This window comes from Halichoerus grypus, chromosome 2, assembly GCF_964656455.1.
Source record: "Halichoerus grypus chromosome 2, mHalGry1.hap1.1, whole genome shotgun sequence".
NCBI lineage: Eukaryota > Metazoa > Chordata > Mammalia > Carnivora > Phocidae > Halichoerus > Halichoerus grypus.
The window spans coordinates 58,945,166-58,965,630 of NC_135713.1; the positions used below are offsets into that span (position 1 = coordinate 58,945,166).

Genomic DNA, 20,465 nt, shown 5'->3' on the forward strand with positions numbered 1-20,465 from the left:
GGGGGGGCGCTCACAGGCCTGCTCCCCCAGGGCTCCCACCCAGCCCAATTTCGTGATGCAAACCAGGCCGCTCAGCTGCTGCCTGCAAACTTTCCCCCGAGTGCCGACCAGCCGCTTTCAGCTCTGTGGGGACTTCTCCCACATCCCAATCAGGGCAGGGAGAATTGATCTATTAGATTCACCAGGAAGGAAAGAGCGGGAGAGCGAGCAGGAGGCTGCTGAGTGGAGTGTTTTTGCGTAGCAGTCCCTCCCTTCTGACTCGAGTATTAATTGCTACATTACCACTGCCATGTAAGAAAGACAGTCAGCAAAGCCTGGGAGAAACCAGCTCCTCCCTCCCTGCTCCGCTCAGCCTCACTCCTCCTTGGTTCCCTCAGAGCGCCCTGTGCCCTGGCAGGACGTCCCCAGGCCGGGCCCCCTTGTCCTGAGGGCCTCCCGTGGTGAGGACTTGAGTGGACAGCAGGAGGGGGTGGAGGGAGGGAGGGAGGAAGGGAGCAAGCCTCGTGCCCTGCAGGCTTTCTGGATGCAGAAGCCGGACTCGCTGCAGAGGCAGCTGTGCTGTTCCCAGAGCTTCTGGGGTACCTCCGCCTCTCAGGGTTTGCCCAGGCGGCCTCCAAGTTCCAGGGCCACGCGAGGTGGCTGCTTTCCCTTTCGGGCGCCGACAGCAGAGCCTAGCTTCCCTCTACCACCATGAGCGGCTGCTCCAAAACCTGCAAGCTGGGGTTCGTGAAATGTGCCCAGACCGTCTTTAAGCTCATCACTGGGACCCTCAGCAAAGGTAGGGAGCCTGGCCTTGACCCTCATTTTCTGTCTTAATGTGGTCTGGCTGGCCAAGGTGGCAAGTGCCTTGGCGTGGCGTCTGCGACTGCTCTGGTGTGCTGGGGTCTCAGGGGAGGGCGGGGCGAATGGGTGGCTGGGAGCCGGGGTTGCCGGCAACCTGGGTCCTGGCTCTGAGCGGGCGGGCACCCCGCCAGGGAGCTCAGCCGGCCATAATTGCCTGGGACTTTGGAAATGGATTTGGTGGTGTGTGGCCGATTGGTGACAGGCGGGCACAGGGACACAAGCCTTCCCAGAGCACTGGAAGCTGCTTCGCGTGACTGGAGTTTCAAGAAGTTATCCAGCGAGTGTTGTGTCTTGTTGATAAAAGAGAGATTTGATGCGGTGGGCTGTGAGTAATTCCGCAGAACGGAGCCGCTTGAGGAGGCCAGCTGGAGGTGGCGGCCGGGTGGGAGTCCACCACGCACGCGTGAACGCGGGATTCCTATCCGCCCGGGGGGCTGATGAGCCAAGGGCTTTCTCTCGCCGGGTCCTGCATTTCTGGGGCCTTGTTCATCATTCTGCTCTCTTGCACCCCTGTTCCTCTGCGGATCCTGCCTGTGTCAATGTCTGTCTTCTCTACTCCTCCAAGAACTGGGGCGGCAGGGGGTTGGTAGGTGCAGCTCCCCACGCAGCAGAAAGGGTGGTTGGGAACCAGACTTAGGACTGTGTACACGCAAGTCAGCCCCAGGATGCGAAGGGAGGCTGACTTCTCCTCGGGGCGGCTCCTATCTCTGGAACCCCCCATGACACTGTGCCAGGGAGGGCGAGGCATTCGAGAGACTCTGGCAAACTTTTTGGAGATCAAATTTGGAGAGAGAGCAGCAGCATGATGCAGTTTCACTGGCTGAAAAAAAGCCTTTAAATATTCATGCCCTCTTTCAGGAGGAAAGAGTGTTTAGGGGAGATGCACTGGAAGCAGCGGGCCGGGTATTCAGGGAAGGAGGGAGGGCCACAAAACCTTGGCCAGGATTTTTTTAAATGACAAGGAGGGAAGATAAAGGCTGCGTGTGGCCCGCTGTGATGACTGGGGCACAGGTGTTCCGGGCCCAGGAGGTCTGGCCTGGGGCAAACTGAACAGCCACTGTGGGGCAGGGGGAGGGATGGTGAGGTCTGCCAGCTCCTTTCTCAGCCCTGTCATCACCCCTGTTCTGCCTGCACGACACTCCTCAAATGGGGTGCTGCGCCTCCAGGATGCCCAGGGAGACGAAGAGCCCAATGCCGAGGGTCAGGCTGTGGGCAGATTTCCTGGGGCCCATGTGGGATGGACAGAGGTGAGGAGCTGAGAGCCAGGATTAGAGGATGCCGCAGAGTCCTCCCCGCAATTCAGTCCTTCCAAACAGGATTTTCTTCCCACGTCACGGGCTCCAGGGTCTCAGGGGACGTGGGGTGAGCCTCAGCCTTTGCTTCCCAGAGGTTTAGCAGAAAGAGCTTTGGCCCACACTCGGGAAACTGAGGTCTCAACTCTGGCTTTGCTCCCTGTGCTGGCCTCAGCCTCTCTGAGCCTCAGTTTCTTCATCTGTAAAATGAGTCCATTACCTGCAACCGGTTTACCTTCCAGCTTTGTTGAAAGGCTCCAGGGAGGCTGAGACGCGGGATCCCTGTAGGGACGGTGTTGCAGTGACCAGATGCGAGGGAGCTGTCAGGGACTGAGGTGGGCGTGGGTCTGGAGAGGGTCACCTAGGCCATGCCATCTGCAGGAACAGGGTCAAAGGCCTTCAGTGTAGCTGGCTGCAGGTGGGTCTGTGCACTCCAGGCAGCTCCAGAGGGGAGAGACCAGAGCAATAGAGTTAAGTGTGAGAAAATGAGTCAGTCAGGGAGAGAGAGAATGTGCAGAGGTGTGTGTGTGTGTGTGTGTGTGTGTGAGAGAGAGAGAGAGAGAGAGAGAGAGAGAGAGAGAGAGAGAGGATAGATGGCTATTTGAATAAATGAGCAGGAAGATATTGTCTTTTGCACATTTGCCTACAATCATTTGCTTAAGATTTATTTACTGAGCACCTACCCTGTGCCACGCTAACTGCTGGACACTAGACGCGTGGAGAATATGACACAAGTCCTCCATCGAGACGTGCACTCTGGTGGGGCACAGGCTGAACACCAGATACCACCCGGACAGCACGCTGAGCGCAGAGATGGAAGGAGGCAGGGGGGCCAAAGAGAAGCCTGGGGCAGATCCAGAGGCTCCTCCAAAAGTGGCGTCAGCTGAGATGAGAAGGGGGGCGGACTGGGCAGGAGGGGGCAGGTTGGCACTAGCAGAGGGAGCAGCCCTGGAGTCATAACCTCTGCAGAGAAACCAGACCACAGGTCAGGATGGCACCTCTCTCCCCTCAGAATCCCAGAGACTTAGGATCCATGGGACACAGAAAGGGACCAGCACGGGGGACCTAGTGGCCACCTGGCCTTCCTCCGACCTGCATCTGTACTCAGTTTCCTATAGCCAGGGCTCAGGGAGGCGGCCCTCGGTGGGCACCGGGGCAGGATCGTGTCTCTCCACTCTGCAGAGAGCACCAAGTGTTTACACGGCCCTGGGTCTGTGCCAGGCACGTGCTGGGAAACCGGTGTTCTGCCCAGCCCAGGTGTTTGCTAAATATTTGTTAAATAAATGACCATGGGAGCAGGGCCAGGACTGGAACAGGGAGCAAAAAAGGTCTTTTTTATGCATAGGCCAGCCCTAGGTTACTATAGATTAGATCCTACATGGACACATTACAGGAGTTTAATGATTGCTGGGTTTAATTGTGATTTCACTTACTCATTACTCATTGCACAGGGTGCTCAAATTGGAATAATCCAACCTTTAGACAGATTTTTCTTTGTCCCTTTCAGAATTGAGGAATGTAAAGATTCTACAGCACCAGGCATCTCCTGCTGGTTGTGGGGGCAACTCGTTATTTCTTACCTGCCCAAGGAACACCCGGAGAATGGGGAGAGCCCAAGACCACCCCTCCCTGTCCTTCCATTCCCGGACAGACCACAGCCACCTCCCCCTAATTTTAGCAATCCCCTCTCCCACTGGTCTAAGCTGCGGGTGGCCCAGACTTTTCTCACCAATGCCCTTTTCAGAGATGAACTGATCAGGTCCTCCTGCTCACACATCTCCTTGACCTTGAGCTTTTCCTCCATAGCTCTGATCACAATCTGTGATCCATGTTTCTTTTAAAAACATGTTTGCTAAAGGCTGTCTTCCCCACTGGACTTGAGCTCTGTGAAGGCAGAGATCCCATGGGCTTTTCCTCGTCACTGCGCCCAGAGCTGCTTGGCCAGTGCCGGGCCCGGAGTGGCTGCTTTGCCGACAGCATGAAATGATCGAAGCAGCACCTCAGGGCGCAGACGTCCGCCAGGGGTCCTGAGAGGAAGTGTAGAGTGGGAGCTTTCCAGGATGCACCGTGCAAGCCCCTGTCCCGGAGGTGCTCAGTAAACGCTCTCTGAACTCTGTCCAGCTGCAAGACCCGAGTCTGTGGCCAAGGGTGAGCCTCCAGCCAGACAAATGGTTCAGAACTGTGCCTGAGCTTTCTCAGTGTCTCAGGAAGGGCATTTATTTGTCCCCCAAGAAGGGAGGCTGGGTGGGGGGAGATCTGGCACACCATTCCAGCTCCTTCAGCTTGACCCTGATTTGTTCCACGTACTGAATTTCTCCAAAATTTAAAGAACGAGTTTCTCTTGATTTAAAAAACAAAACAAAACAAAGTTCGTAAACCACTTATGCAGTGGAAAGGACGGTGGGTTGCCAGCCTGGGACATTCTCAGGTCCACTGCACGCTGGCCAGGAAGTCTTCTGCAGGGTCCCTCACCTCTCCGGCCTCAGTTACCTAATCTAGAAAATGGAATCACAATGCCCTCCTTATAGGATTAAACAAGAGAGCTCCCTGCATATTAAGTACTCGGGAAATGTTTGTTGATACGACTGCAGTTATTAGCTGATCCCCAGGACCATGAGTGCCTCAGGGCAGGCACTCCATCTCACTAACTGCTGGTTTCTTCAGAGCTGACCCAGACTCTGAGAGTGGCCTCTCTAGAATATTCTATTCCCCTCTCCAGAACTTGCTTTCCTAAGGTCCCACCTAGTGCTAAGTTTGACCTTTGAGCCCTTTCCCACACCTGATTCCCTTATTAGGAGTTAATAGCATGACTCCCAGAGCCAGGTCCTCCCCGGCTCTTTAACTAAGCAGCAGCCCAGCTCCTGGCTGAGACCCCCGGTTAACCCCAGGCTCTGGGGAACCTGCCCGGTTCTCTTCGTACACAGCCCGCTCCCTAGCCACTTCACAGACCCTGGGGCCGCGGGTGGGAACCCAAGTCGTGCAGGCTCCACTGTGGTTGCGGAGGTTTAAACCCATCTCCTTCTGCACTTTGGGAACCCATCTGTCACCCCAGACACAGATGGCGAAGCCAAAGCCAGCAGGAGGGAAGAATTCAATCCAGGAGAGCTTCTAGCTGTCAAGGCCACCCGCATGGCTGCAGGGTGGGGAGGGGGTAGAAGGGCTGACCTTATAAGATTTATCTCAAGGACAATGCCCTGGAGCCCCGACTCCCCTCCCCCACCCTGGCTTTCTCTCTGTGCTTCGGACCCATCACAGACACACTGTTCCTCTTGCCTCCTCTTCTGGGGGAACTGACCTTGAACTTGGCTCTGCCTTCAGGCAGGCCCAGCTTGAGTCCCAGCTCCGTTATCTAACAGCTGTGTGAGTTTGGGGGAGGTACACAACCTCCCTAAGCCAAGGCTCATCCCTTTTAATTGGAGGTAATAACAACACGCAGTGAAAAGGTTGTTTTGTAACTCAGTGAGGATGACGCGAGTGGCAGGCTGCGGCTAGTCGGGCTAGCGGTGGGTCCCTCCCTGCGCCGTGCCCTAGGCACCTCTCCCATCTTGTCCCAGTCCTGACCTTGGGAGTAGGGGTGGCAATCACCATTTTACCCGATAAGGAAACTGACCAAGTGGCCCAACTGGCAGTAAGTGGCAGAGTGGGGATTAGAACCCAAGTCCTAAGGGGGCCAGGAGTAGGCACTTGCCTCTCTACTCCATGGGGCTAGAGAACACACCCCTGAGGGGATTGCTCCCCACCTTGTCATTGGCAAAGAGTGCCCCAGCTTCCCACTAATTGTGTAGGTGGGTTTGTCAAGAACTGTTATACCGGCTGGGGCTCTTTCCGTCTTCCAAAGGGTTGTGACAAATTCCTTAATGTGGCATGGCCTGGATTAAGGAATAAGGTTTATGGGGAATAGAACACTCTGCAGGCCAAGATCAGAAAGACAGCGACATACATGCTCTTCCAAAATCACTGTCACCTCCCAGATAGGTACACTGGGGCCAGGGCACCTGCCAGACATTGAATGGGCTCCAAGTCCATGAGGGACCCTCCCCACCACTCTCCCTTCTTATAGGGCAAGTGTGAGGAGGGAAGAGGTCATGTCAGTGGGGAAATACACAAAGTTTTAGGCACCAGGCATTCTAGAATTGAGAGACTGACTATTCACTAGAATTCTCTGGGAAAACAATAGCCTTGACCCTGGGAACCTTGGGGCCTATGAGATGTGACAGAGCCCTCTGCCAAAAGGAGGAACCACCTGTCCCGTGAGCAGATCAGCTTGTGTGCACTTGCCCACCATCCTGGGTCCCAGCTAGCTCACTGTCCTGGCAGCTCAGGCCAGCACTGGGTCATGTTAGGACAGCCCTACTCCCTGGTTGCATCCAGGAACCTCTGAGGGCTTGTGCCTTGTCACAGGCAGAAAGTTCAGTCACTGGGGGTTCTGGTCCACTCTTGCCTCTCCAGTCACAGCCAGCACCAGCCAGTGCGGGGACCAAGCTCGCCTGGGCTCTCCCCAGGCCCACTGGCTCTCATCCCAGCTTACCTGTCTCTCATCCTTGCCTCCCTATACCATGCACATCACTCCCTCACCCATTTCACTGGCCAGGTGCTCTCTGGGGTCCCCACAGTCCCATAGCAGCCTCCTGCCACCTGTCAAGGCTGTCCTTCTTTGGGGCCACTTGACCACTCTTCCATTCCAGTTTTCCCGTGTTCTGCGAGATTGGCCCCTCAATGGCAGGCCCGCACGGGCTGTCCGCCATGGCTGATCGGTGTCCCCTCAGTGTCCATCCTGTCCAGGAGGGCAGGAGGGAGGACCCAGGTTCTGAGGACCCTACGGAATGGCAGAGGGTTGGGGAGAGGAGAGGAAGCAGGAGATGAGATAGCACAGGCTCCCCGGGGCCAACAGGAAGGAAAGGAGGCCAGGACCCCAGGAAAAGATGTGAGGGAAGGTGTTTACCCCCACCATTGACCACCCTCCCTATATTCCTCACAGATCCCCAGTCTGGAGGCAAAAGAAAGCCTTCCTCCTGTTGGGATGAGGGCAGGAAGGCCATGAACACAAAGCCAGCCCAGGTCCGCTCTGGTTGAAGCCACCACATGACCAGTCTGTGTTCTTAGACCTACAACAAGTAACAGCTTTGAAGCCAAACCTGAGTTCAAATCCAAATCTTCACATTTGCTCACTGAGGGGGTGGCTTCCTTCTCTGGGCCTCAGTTTCTTCATGTCTAAAATGAGGGAGTTGCTGATTTTGAAGGTCCCGTCCAGTTTTAGAGTTTTAAGACTCATACCCATAATTGCAGCACTCCTCGCGGCACCTGCTCTGGGCCCGGCACCGCTCTAAGCTCGGCGCATGCGCAAAAGCACGAGAAGGTGGGGCGCTCTAGTCGGCCCCACTTACAGAGGAGAGATTTGGAGCTTCGGAGAGGGAAGGGCCTGGCTCTGAGCCACACAGCCAACATGGGACAGAGCCAGACGTGGAAGTCAGGCTGTCGGTCTCCATGTTCCGGCTTTGGCTCCCTCATTTCACACCCTCCATTTCTAAAACTCAGATCCGAGAGAGGAAAGCAATGAGGACAAAGCTGATGCCTCCCCAGTTTGGCCAAGAGGCCAAGCGTGCTCTTTCAGAAATCAAGGTGTCAAGGCCTCTGTTCTGACTCAACCAGCACAATTCTGGAGAATCCCCCTGAGACCCAAGTCCCCCGTCCACACCGCAAACCACCACCGCACGCTATCTTTTCCAGCCGAACAACAGAAAATAGGGGAGAACTGGCTGGACAGCCCAGCCTGCAAGGACAGGAAAGAAAGAGCACCGTGCAAGCCTTCCCTCTATAATGTCAGCCTGACCAGTTTCCACTTCTTGCTGGAAGGAGGTGGGTTGGGAGCAGAGGCAGAGAACTGGGTGGGCGGGGCTTCAGGGAAGGAGATGTGATTTTGAAGCTTGTGTCTGGGAGGCCGGGGGTAGCCGGCCCTAATTTTCTTTCTGTAATCTTTTGATTAACCCTGGGCCAGTTTGGGTGGCATTTTTCAAACCATCTACACTTGGCAGGCAGAGCCAAGCCCAGGCTTGCCGCACACTCTCTGCGAGCATCAGCTGGGAACTGGCTGTCATTCAGAGCCTGGGACAACAGGAGGCCCACTGGCCGCAGAAGTCTCTGGCATCCTTGTGCCGGTTAATCATGCCCGTGCCTCCCAAGGCCAGAAACAGCAGCCTGTCATGCCAGGCTCAACAGGCACCGTGCAAAGAAGAATAATTGCCACAGCCCCTTGAGTGCTCTTTATTGGCTGGGGCTTTCTGGGGATCCCTACATTCAGTCCAGCCTTAGCCCTGTGTGTTCCGGACTCTCACTTTTCCCACCTGAGGATGGGAGAGGTTGAATAACTTCCCAAGGTCACAGAGCCAAACGGGGACCCAAGGTTCCATACAGTACTAAGGGAACACCCTCTTAGTCGAAACCCTCAGTGCTGTCACACCACCCCCCCCCCCCCCGGCATGGAATGAACTGTGCCACCTCCCCAGTTCATTTGTTGGAGCCCTCACTCCCAGTGTGACTGTATTTGGAGATAGCACCTTAAAAGAGGTAATTAAGGTTAAATGAGCTCACGAGGTGGGGGGCGTGATCAGATAGGACTGGTGTCCTTGTAAGAAGAAAGGCACACATAGAGAAAAGGCCACGTGAGGTCACAGGGGTCATCTGCCCGCAGAGGAGTGAGGTCTCACCAGAGAGGTCTCAACCGTGCCAGCACTTTGATCTTGGACTTCCAGCCTCCAGAACCACAAAAAAATAAATTTCTGTGAAGTCACCCAGTCTGTGGCATCGTGTTATTGGCAGCCCTTGATAAGTAACATCCCCTCTACGTAGCATCCTTTCCCGTATTTTTTATTGTAGTAAATGTACATAACATGACATTTACCATTTTTACCATTTTGAGGTGTACAGTTCAGTGCGGGGAAGCACACTCGCACTCCTGTGCAATCACCCACTCTGTCCATCTCCAGAACTTCTCAGCATCGCAAACTGAAACTGTGTCCTCAGTAAACACCAACTCCCCGTTCTCGTCTCCCCCGGCCCCTGGCAACCACCACTCTCCTTTCTATCTGTACAAATCGACCTGTTCTAGGTGCTGCATGTCATGGAATCATACAGTAGTTGTCCTTTTGTGTCTGGCTTCTTTCACTTAGCAATTTTCCCCAGGCTTATCCATGTATGTGTCAGAATTTCCTTCCTTTTGAAGGCTGAATAATATTCCATGCATGGATAGACCGTCATTTCTTTTACCTATTCATGCACTGCTGTTCATCCATTCCCATATTTTGAACATACAAAAGGGATCCCATTATCCCTTTGTTAACAGCTCTGCCGCCGGTGGTTTCTTGACATGTCTGGGGTCAAATGCAGACTTTTCTCGGGGCCTCCAGGCTTTGCTCGATCTGCCATCTGCATTAGCATCCTCCACCTCTGGTCTCGCTGTGCTGCGCCCCAGCCACCAGGCCCTGCGGCTCCTGCTGGCCTCACAGTTACTGCTACCTCCCCCGGACACTGTCAGATCTCGCCTGGCTCTGTCCGGCACATGCCCTCCCGTACAGCCCCCCAACACACACACATCAGGCACTTTCTGTCCACGAATGCGGCCTTGTTCTTCCACATAGCACTTACTGCTCGTGCAAGGACATTACCCATTGATTCACCTATTTCTGGTCTGGCTCACCCACCAAGGGTTCAGTCCCGTGAGGGCAGGGACTGTGATGACCGTCACCACTTTCTCAGCAGTCGGTGCAGGGCCCGGCACATAGGCAGGACTCAGTGGAGGCTGAGGGGTCGACAAGGCAGGTGAGAAGCCTGAGGCCCAGGGAAGGTGAGAACTGGGCCTCTTCTTTCCTGTCCTTGCAGGCTGGGCTGTCCAGCCAGTTCTCCCCTTCCCTGGGCCTCAGTTTTGCAGGCAGCAAAACTGGCCTTGAATCTGGGCCTCCGAATCCTCTTCCCTTTCCTCAGAGGCTCTGCTCTACCTTCCTGTTAAAGGCCCTGGTTCTCTATTCCACCTTCCCATGTCTGTCTGTCCATCCACACTTACCCTTTAGCAAAGCCGCCAGTGATCCTGCAATAGGGAATAAGGGCTTGAGCCATCTGTCTGGCTCCTTAGCCCTCCATCCTGAGAGCTGCCCCTTCCTGTCACTGCAGTGATGGGCCATTTAGTTCATCTTTGATGTATTCTTCCCATGGGAAGAGAGTGGCGTTGCCGCAGGGAAAGGACTGGTATTGTTTTCCTTTTTGCCCTCCGTCCATTCAGCCGGGAGGCTCCTCTGTGAGTGTGTGAAGTGACCAGTCCTGGGCAGAGGCCTCTGGGGCTGCAGACACAGCTGACCCCCCTGCCTGTGCTCCAGCCCTTGGGGGCCCAGGACCTTCTGGGACCATGATTTTTGGAGCTCCTTAGACTCCAAAGCCAACCATTACCCTCTGGAAGCTGTTTGAACTTTGGAAGTCCCATCACTTCTTTGAGTCTTGCTTTCTGCTGCAAAGTGTACACAATAATATCAGTCTTGCGGGTTTATTGAAGTAATGCACTCAAGTGTTCAGTGCAATGCTGTTTCATATAAAGAGCTCAACAAATTATGGCCTATTTTTACTTTTATGGGTTATTGCTGTTTATAAGAACCAAGGTTATGTCTCCTCTCTCCTCTCCTCTGTATACTAGTCAAACCTCCTGGGTTTCAGAAAATGGCTGGTTGACCAAAATCAGAAGAGCATCCAAGACTTCTCCAGCATGCTCTTCACCTTCCCTTTCCCTACCTAGAATCGGAGTATCAGTGGCAGAAAGTCTTATTCTAGGCAGCTGGGACAGGAGGGCTAGCATTCCATTCGAGAATGAGCTTAGCATCCAGAGCCTTCAAAATCCATTCAGTCCATGGGGCACCTGGGTGGCTCAGCCAGTTAAGCATCTGCCTTCAGCTCGGGTCATGATCCTGGGGTCCTGGGATGGAGCCCCGTGTCGGGCTCCCTGCTCAGCGAGGAGTCTGCTTTTCCCTCTCCCTCTGCCCCTACCCCCCGCTCGTGCTCTCTCTCTCACACACTCTCTCTCTGTCTCAAATAAATAAATAAAATCTAAAAAAAAAAAACCCATTCAGTCCAGTGCCTCACCAGGCCCTGCCCATTCACAGTGAACAGTCTCCGCCTGGCGAAAAATAGGAAGTATGGAAGTGAAACCTTAGCTTTATAAGCCTAAAACCTGAGTGTTACAACATCTCTTGTGGCCTGGGTCTGTCTCCCCCAAGAATGCCTCTACCCTGGAGGTGGGAAGCTGAGCCCCAAATCTGAAAGCCTCAGGGCAGGTGGGCTCTGGCAGGACATTTAGCAACATACAGGGGACCTGTCTCACTGGGCACTGTGGTGTAGAAAGCAGGCATGGGGCTCCCCAGCACTAACCAGCACCTGTGCGTCATACCTTGGACTTTGCCATCCTCCCCAGCGAGCTGCTGAGAGCCTGATGGTGGCCAGCATGTGAAGGGAAGTCAAGGCCACTCAGGCAAATGACCAGCATGAGACTCTTAACACTCCACCCCCAACCTCTTCTGTGTACAGGTGGGGAAACTGAGGCCAGAGCGAGGAACACTCTTGAAGTAGGTACCTTGAGGCAGAGACTGGGGGCTGGGGGCTGGCAGCCGGGGGCACCAGGATGAAGAGAGAGCCAGCTCCCCACAGAGGTGTGGCCACCCAGCAGATGGCTCTTCACCTGAGACAGAGCAAGGCCCCTCATCTCTCTGGCTGTGACCTTGTGCCTTCTTCTCTAGCAGGGCCTCCCAAGTCTCGATCCCTTGCCCTGGCTTGTCTCTTAAGTTTCTAGGCCTGCAGGAGACTCCCCAGCTGAACTACGAGCTCATGGGGGACAGGGGCCATATCTTAGTTATTTAAGAATGCCCAGCATCCAGCACAAGGCCTGGCACCAGAGTAGGGGCTCAAAGGATGGAAGAAGAAAAAAAGGAAGGAAAGGAGGAAGGGAGGGAGAGATCATAAACACTTCTATATGAATGTCTTCCTGTGCCTCCACTCAACCCTTATAAAAGCAAAGCAGACCTCTCTCTCACCTTCTCTCTGTTTCTCTGTGTCCCCAGTCTCACACCCTGAAGTTATCTCGCTAAGTCCTATTGATCGTTTCTGGCCGACGTTTCTCCTGTCACTGTCTTCCCATTCTCAGCGCTGTGCCTGGAGTCCACACCATCACTGTGTCTCAGTGCTGTGCTGCCGAGGCCTGCAGCCTGTGCTTCCTCCTGTTTCTCCCTCTCCTGCCCCCTCCACACCACGGCCAGACAGAGCCAGGGTCCAGCCAGCCCTTCCACCCAGGAGCCGACATCTCGAAATCTGTTCTAAGCAGGTGATCAGGGATGTGCACAGAGACTGGTATGCAGGGGTGCTCACCATGGTTACTACATTGTAATAGTGAACAATCGAGACCAGCTGGACCCTAGTCCAAAAAGAGTGGGTTTTTTTGGGCTCATCTATCTGATGGAGCAATATTAAATCTTTGAAAAATTATTTTGAGGACTACTTAAAAACAAGCAGAAATGCTCTTAACATAATATTAGGTAAAAAAAAAAAATCAGGATACAAAACTGTATGTACAATGAGGGTCCAATCTGTGAATAGATATGTGTACAGAAAAGTGAAATAGAAAAGAAATAAACTGATGTATTAGCATGGGTTTCAGTTGGACTTAAGGGCTATATTTTAAAGTTCTTGATACTTATCTGTATCATCTACGTTGTCTTCAACAAGCATGTATATTTAATCAGACCATAAGGAAATCATTTGCTGAATATACATCTGCAGGTTTTTCCTTCTTCTTGAGACCTTCAGTGAGAGCTGTGCTTTCCCTACCTCAGTACACAGCCTTCCTATCCTTCTGGAGCATGCCCTGAGCTTCTCGGCCTGGCTGTCACGGCCATGGCCTCAGCCCACCTGCTGCTCGTGGCTCCCTGCCTCCATCCGCATTCTCCTCCAGCCAGACTGGTTCCCACATGGTTTCTAAATCAGACTTGTGTTTTATGTCCCTGAACCTAACTCTCCAATGATTCATTTTATTTAAAGATTATTTATTTATTTATTTGAGAGAGAGAGACCGAGCACGAGCAGGGGGGAGGAGCAGAGGGAGAGGGAGAAGCAGACTCCCCGCTGAGCAGGGAGCCAGATCCTGGGATCATGACCGGAGCCAAAGGCAGACACTTAACCGACTGAGCCACCCAGGCGCCACTCCGATGATTCAGAAAAACAAACACACACACACGCATAAAGAGAGACAGACAGACAAAGAGAAGGAATGCAAATACAGCAAAATATTGACAACAGTTTGTGAACCAAGTACATGCTCCCAGGACTAATTTTGCAATGCTTTTATAGTTGGATACTTTTAAAATTAAAAGTGGGGGAAAATAAAGGAGCAGTATAATGTCATGCTTAAAGGTATAGGCTCTGCTTTGAAATAAGCTGAGTTTAAATCCCAGTTCTACTAATAGGGCAGCAGTGACCTGAAGCAAGTTGCTTACTTTCTAGGTCTCAGTTTCTTTGTTGGTAAAATGAGGATAATGAAAATCATAGTGCATTTCCATCCTACAGTTGCCTGGAGGATGGAATAAATGTGTGCAAAGGGCTTGCTGAAGAGTCTGGCACACCCTTGAGCATCGTGAACTGTTAGTACCAGTGTTAAATATAGAAATCAGATTCTGAACGGTGATGTTATCCATGACACCTTCTACTTCCCAAAGCAACTCGACCCTTGGTTAACTGAGTGAAGTGCTGGGGCTTGGAAAGCTTTTGCTTACGTGACTCTCTTCCTGCCTCTGGCCCAGAGCAGCCAGAACGCAGTACGGTTCCCACCAGCGTCCGCACCTCCAAGTCTTGGCACAGCGTCTGGCCCCGAGGAGGCCGCCAAGAAGTGCACAAAACCCCAAATGAGGAATTTGAAGGGCTCAGGTTGCGCTTTTAAGAAAGTTCTTCTCATCAGGTACAAGCTTGTAATTTTGCTGATGCAGCCACTCTATTCCCCTGGGCTTCCTGGAGATGAGGCATCACCTTGATAAATTAGCTGTGGATATAGGCGTCCTGCAGTTGGCATGGAAATGCAATTTAATTTCCAATTAAGCCTGATTTCTGGGCCAAGGGATTTGCCTGCCTCACACATGGAGGATTATTCCAGCCAGATCTATTGTTGTCAATGATGATGGTTCTCCCAAGAAGAGGACTTTCACGGAAACTGGCCCGTGGCCCTTGGATGGTTCAGCCAGGCAGGGATGTGGTTCCTCGGGGATATGGCCCCTCGGGGATGTGGCCCTTGTGTGCAGGCACTGCTTTTCCTCAGGAACTGAGTTTATGCAAATAGATTCAAGAAAGATCAACACAAAGGCCGGCAGTCTGTTTGTGGCTGAAATTTTTAAGATGGAGTAGAGCTAGAAATGGATTGGGAGGGACAGAGAGGCAAAGTGGTCCTCAGCGGCACTGATGAGAAAGAGAAGTGGGAAGTTGCTAGCAAGGAAAGGGGACAGTAGGAAGTTCTCTGGGCTCAAACAGAGAAGAATCTGTATAATCAGAGGAAAGAGACATGTTTGCTCAAAGAGAGAGTGAGCATCCGTGGAGCATCTTTTATGTGTTCGTCACAAGCAAACTATACGACGAACAATGTTAGGCTCATTTTCCAATTAAGGAAACTGAGACTCGGGAGATTAAATAAACTGCCCCAGGTCCCAGGCCAGCCAGATTCCAGATCTCACTTTCCTGAGCTTTCTTCCCTACAGGTTCCCTCTCTAAAACCAAATAAAACACGTAACTCGGAGCCATGAGAATAATATGGTCACACGAAGCTGAAACTTACTTCCCAAAAATGTAAGAATGAGAAAAAAGCTTTTAGAACATGTTCTGAGAGAGAGTGAAACTAGCTGATGGCTGAGTCTACTCGGAGCAAATAATCTGATGGAGAGACAAGCAACGCCCACCTGTTTGGGTTTGTTCCTATCTCCTCCACAAGGAGTGAGATCTGAGGACTGGGAGTGATGACCCAGGATGGCTAAGAGGCTCACGTGAGGCCAGGAGCTCAGAGGGCTCAGGCTGCTCCAAATCAATGAAGTTCTGGCTTGTGGCTCAGGGAATTTCAATGGAGGGTGTATCAAACAGGATTTAAAGACACATGTCTACAAGACGTTTCTAAGAATATGACTACGTGGCCAACAGAGTCCTAGAAAAATTACTTAAATAGCAAGAAGAGTCACTAATGATAGTAAGAGAAGACTCTAAAGTTATGCATAAATAAGCATGCTGTCAACTCCTGGATAAATTCTAGAGTGACCAAGTGGACTATTAGACCAATGGTTTGGGAGCAAGTGGGAAAGAAAACAGGGATCACTGAGAGAAGCATGGGGTCCTCAAGAAAGAGTCATGTCAGACCAGCCTCTCTTCCATCTTCTTCTGCTTTTTAATAGACCAATTCAGGGACTGTTGTGGCCTGGGGCGTGCCTGGTTCCTGCCCAGTGTTTGATGGGCTGTGGCCTGGGCGGTGGCAGAGTCAGGCAGATTGTGCTGACTGGCCCCTGTCTGTCTTTGTAGTGCCCACATCAGAACCTTGGCGGGCTTTCTTGGATACATATGTTTGGACCTCAACCTCCGTCTGTTCACTCTTCAGAGGCGTGGTTCCAGGGAGCCAGCTGAAAGCTGGGGCTCTGTGGGAAGATATATGGAAGCATCCGATAGACTCCCAGTCCTGACTGCGCTCTCTGCTCAGCATTTTCCATTTTGGACACAGAGCAGAGACTGCAGGGCAGGAATCATAGAGCTTTGAGAGTATGGTCTGAAGCCATGCTGTCCAGGTTTGAATGCCAGCTCTGCATTTGACTAACTTCTGATCTGCGGCAAGTTAAGTCCCTCCCCTCTGCCTCAGTTGCCTCATTTAGACAGTGAAGACAGGAATAATAACCTAAAGGGTATTGTTACGGTGAAATGAGCTGTGCACATAGAAGCTCAGCCCAGAGCCTGGCCGACAATTGCTCAACACATGTTAGCTCTTCCTACTCTTAGGGATGACACATTCTCGAACAGAGAGACCTTTGCTAAACATATCCCCAGTGGAAGTGGCTGCCTCCCAGTACAATGAGTTATTCATCAAAAGGATGTTAATGTAAATTGTCACTAAAGAGGACTGTTGTAGGGAGGATCCAAGCACCAGATTAGAAAGAGGGGAAGCACTAGATGATCTTTAAAAAAAAAAAAAATTATTTATTTTAGAGAGAGAGAGCATGAGCGCCGGGGAAAGGCAGAGGCAGAGAGAATCCTCAAGCAGACTCCCTACTGAGCGCAGAGCCCCGGGGCTCGATCCCAGGACCCCGGGATCACGACCTGAGCCAAAATTCAGAGTCAGCCGCTTCACTGATGGAGCCCCCAAGGCACCCAGCACTAGAGGGTCTTAAAGAACCACTGACCTTCAGAGAACATGAGTTTGTATTGGAATAAGGGGAGTCAACGAGCAGGGGCTCCAGAACTGACACAGGAGGGCTCAGACCCTCACAAGTGTCTCACTGGAAGTGGGGAGAGAAGGCATGTCTTAAAGCTGCATGTACTTAGCAAGCCCCTGTGTTTAGTTTATATATGTCAGAAAAGAGGGAGCTCGGTGTGGGGGGATGGAGATTATGGGAGATTAAAGATGCTGCAACTGCAGGAGGAGGTGCAAGCCTTTGGATAAATCCCCAACTTTGTCCACCGGTCATCTGGAAGCTGTAGGCTTTGCATCTATATCCAGCCCTTCCCCATCTCTCAAATCTTTAAGGAAGTTGACTGAGGATCATCTGCTTTCTATGAGTGGGAAGGGAGAGTTATGGAAATCTAGAAAGAAACTGAGCATCTCAATATTATCTGAACAGTTTTGACTTTGCAAGCCTCCTCTCTGAGAACCGCTACGCTAGATTGGGGTGAATTTCTCCCTGTCTTTCTGATCTTGCTTCAATCTTTCCCTTTTCCCCCCATGTGAAAAGGCAGCCACTGATGAGGTACACGATAGCTACACTTTGTTCAAACAGTACATGCCCAAATATTTCATATAACTTAAAATTCCCTAAATGCAATTCGAATCCGAAAGATGAGATATTTTTATGTACCAGCCTGTGTTGTCAGTTAGCAATAGAATGAATGCAGTTTACAATCCATTCACTTGAGAAAGGAGTTCTAAAATTAGGATAAATTTTGGATAAATTGTTGATGGGGTGGGGCTGGAATCATTTCAATGTCACAAAAAAGATTTTATTAATATTTTATATTGCACTATTCCGAATTTGTGTAAGTTAGGCTCTTCACTGTGAAGAAGGGAGCCCTGGATAATGGTGGGGGAGGGGATAGGAGTAGCGGCAAGAACAGAAAGCTCCTTGAAGGCAGGCACTGGGTCTGATTCATCTCTACCCTCCCCATCCCGTCTCTGAGCCCCACAGCGTGGGCTGAGTTCCAGGGGAGGGATGCGGGAGAGCATGCCAGGTGCATCTCTCCAGGTGTGAGTCACTATGAGATGAGAAGCCAAAACTGTGGAAACATGAGATGCTCATTAGCAGTGATTTATTAAGAACTGATGAGGGCTTCCTGCTCCTAGACAGCCATTATTCCAAAAAACATCTTTCCTGAGTGTCTAACTTATCATGCTTAAATGCCCATTATTTCAGGCTCATCCTGTCCAGGGAGTTCGGTGAGCAGCAGGAAGATGGAAGCCAGTCTTATTGACAGAAGGAGGGCAGTTGTCCCAGGCCAATGAAGGTCATCATCAATAATGCATGGTCCAGTGGGGGCTGGGTGTTTTTCTAGAGCCACATGGCCTTTCCCCTAGCAGGGGCTGTTTGGATATTCTGAGTTTCTGTGTGTTTTAGCCCCAAATGCAGGTACATGGAAACCATATGCCAAGAAGTCCCTTTCAGGGGGACTCACACAGCAAGACTTACGGTGGGGACTTTTTTCTTATTATTATTTAAATTAACTTACGTTTTTGAGATACTTGCAGATTCCCATGGAGTTGGAAGAAATAATACAGAGAGATCCCATTGTACCCTTTGCCTAATTTCCCCCCAAAGGTAATGTCTTTGGTTAGTACCATTACCATAGTACAGTGTCACCACTGAAGTTTTCTTTTTTTTTTTTAAAGATTTTTTTTATTTATTTATTTGAGAGAGAGAGAGAGAGAAACAGCATGAGAGGGGAGAGGGTCAGAGGGAGAAGCAGGCTGCCTGCTGAGCCGGGAGCCCGATGTGGGACTCGATCCCAGGACTCCGGGACCATGACCTGAGCTGAAGGCAGTCACTTAACCAACTGAGCCACCCAGGCGCCCACCACTGAAGTTTTCTTAAAAGACTCAGAGGACTCTTGAGACTTCCCTGACCCCAGAAAGGAGAAACTCTGGGGTATGGTGTATTGTCTCCCCTTGGAAGGAATATCCCCACCCAAGTGAGAACCTGGAGGGCGTAGGGATACATCAGGGCTCCCTGGTTGGAAGTGAGAGATGTTCAGGCAGATTATAGATGCTCCCCCTTCACATCCCTGACTTGTATGAGGGCACCATTGGGTTCCAGGGACCCAACAAGGTTCCTTACCTGGCCCCTAGGGCTTTGGAGGACTGGGGCCCTCAGCCCTTTAGCTGAGTCTGCTCAGGTACTGTGGTTGACAGTCCACTCTGGAATCACACAGCCCAGGGCTTGATTCTTAGCACCTTACCAGCTATATGGATGAGCTTCAGTTTTTCATAATATCATATAGCACTTACCGTGTGGCAGTTACTATTCTAGGAAGCTTATAGAATAACCAATTTAATGCCAACAATCCTAAAAGGGAGACATTGTTAGTTCCTATTTTGCAAATGAGGAAATTGAGGCACCAAGAGGTTATTTGCCCAAAGTTACCAACTAGGGAATGGCAGGGTCAGGTATTTGAAGCCAGGCTGTCCTCATTCAAGTTCACATAGTTAATCACTGTCCTGTGTTGCTTCTCCTCCTCTCTGAGGTAGGCTCAGTAGTACCTCACTGAATTGTTACAAGGCAAACTGCTTAGCACAGTGCCCGGCATGTAATACATAAGCACCAATAAATGCTAGCTAACATTATCACTGGTATCATTGCTTCTGGAAGTTTCTGAGTATTCAGTTACTTGCATTCTGGCCACCTACCATGTGCCAAACTGTTATTCGGCACCCCCAACTACCCTAAAGGAGGAGTCACTTTTTTATAGATGAAACAACTGAGAATCAGTGAGATGAAATCTGGCAGAAGCAGAGACAAGATTCCTACCCAGGGGCTGTGGCTAGAATCACAGCTCCTGAAGGAACTTCGGAGATACCAGCCTAACTTCACAACCAGCTCAGGGCTTGCCCTGTCAAGTCGTCATTTATCTGTTCTGAAAAGCCCAATGACAGGGCACTGGTTCTCTATACCAGTGGTTCTCACGATTGAGGGCACGTCAGAAGCCCCTGTGGCCATTGTTAAAACACAGAGTGCTGTCCCCTCCTCCGTCTGCCACCCACCCCACCCCATCCCACCCCTTTGCGGTTTCTGACTAGGAAGGGCTGAAGCCAGGGCCTGAGAATGTACATTTCTCCCAAGGCTCCACAGAATGCTGATGTCGCTGCACCAGGAACCATACTTTGAGAACCACTGCTCTAGGAAGACTTCTTGGAGTAGTAATGGCAGAGATGATGGCATGCTCCACTTGTGACCTTTTCAAGTGTGAGACAGGCTTCCCTTGCAGGGCCAGTGCCATATACTTACCTGCATTGTAAATTATAAATCCCCATCTGTATGGTTCCCTTCCTTCCATACAGGGTTCTTAAAATTCTATGTTCTCAAAACCCTGCCTCTGATTGGAGCCCAAGCCCTCCCCAGCCCACTTCCAGGGCTTGGTGACATGAGGCTCACCCTTCCAAATCCTTCCAAAATAATATCTATCATTGCTTTTGTGATTAAAAACAAACCCAATGAGGGGCACCTGGGTGGCTCAGTCGGTTAATCGTCTGCCTTTGGCTCAGGTTATGATCCCAGGGTCCTGGGATCGAGCCCCATGTCGAGCTCCCTGCTCAGCGAGGAGCCTGCTCCTCCCTCTCCCTCTGCCCCTACCCCCCACCCCAGCTCGTGCTCACTCTGTCTCTCTCTCTCAAATAAATAAATAAAATCTTTAAAAAAAATGAAGAGAAGCCTATTTGTTTAAAAAAAAAAAAAACGAACAATGAAACCACACCTTCCTATTGCTGAAAATTTGAAAAGTACCAAAGGTAAAAAGAGGGATGAGAAAGAAAATTAAAATTAACCACCATCCCAATCCTCAATCCCACTGTTAATATTTTGATATATTTTA

General features: G+C 51.3%; 1 protein-coding gene across 1 annotated transcript in view; it reads left to right on the top strand.

Moving 5' to 3' along the window:
• Positions 1-621: 621 nt before the first annotated feature.
• The window catches only part of KCNIP1 (potassium voltage-gated channel interacting protein 1), a 329,087-nt gene continuing 309,243 nt past the window's right edge, over positions 622-20,465 (top strand). Inside the window, exon 1 of the mRNA XM_036079456.2 lies at positions 622-778. Coding sequence (XP_035935349.1) covers positions 691-778 — 88 coding nt within the window. The 5' untranslated portion in view covers positions 622-690. The remainder of the gene's footprint in view (positions 779-20,465) is intronic.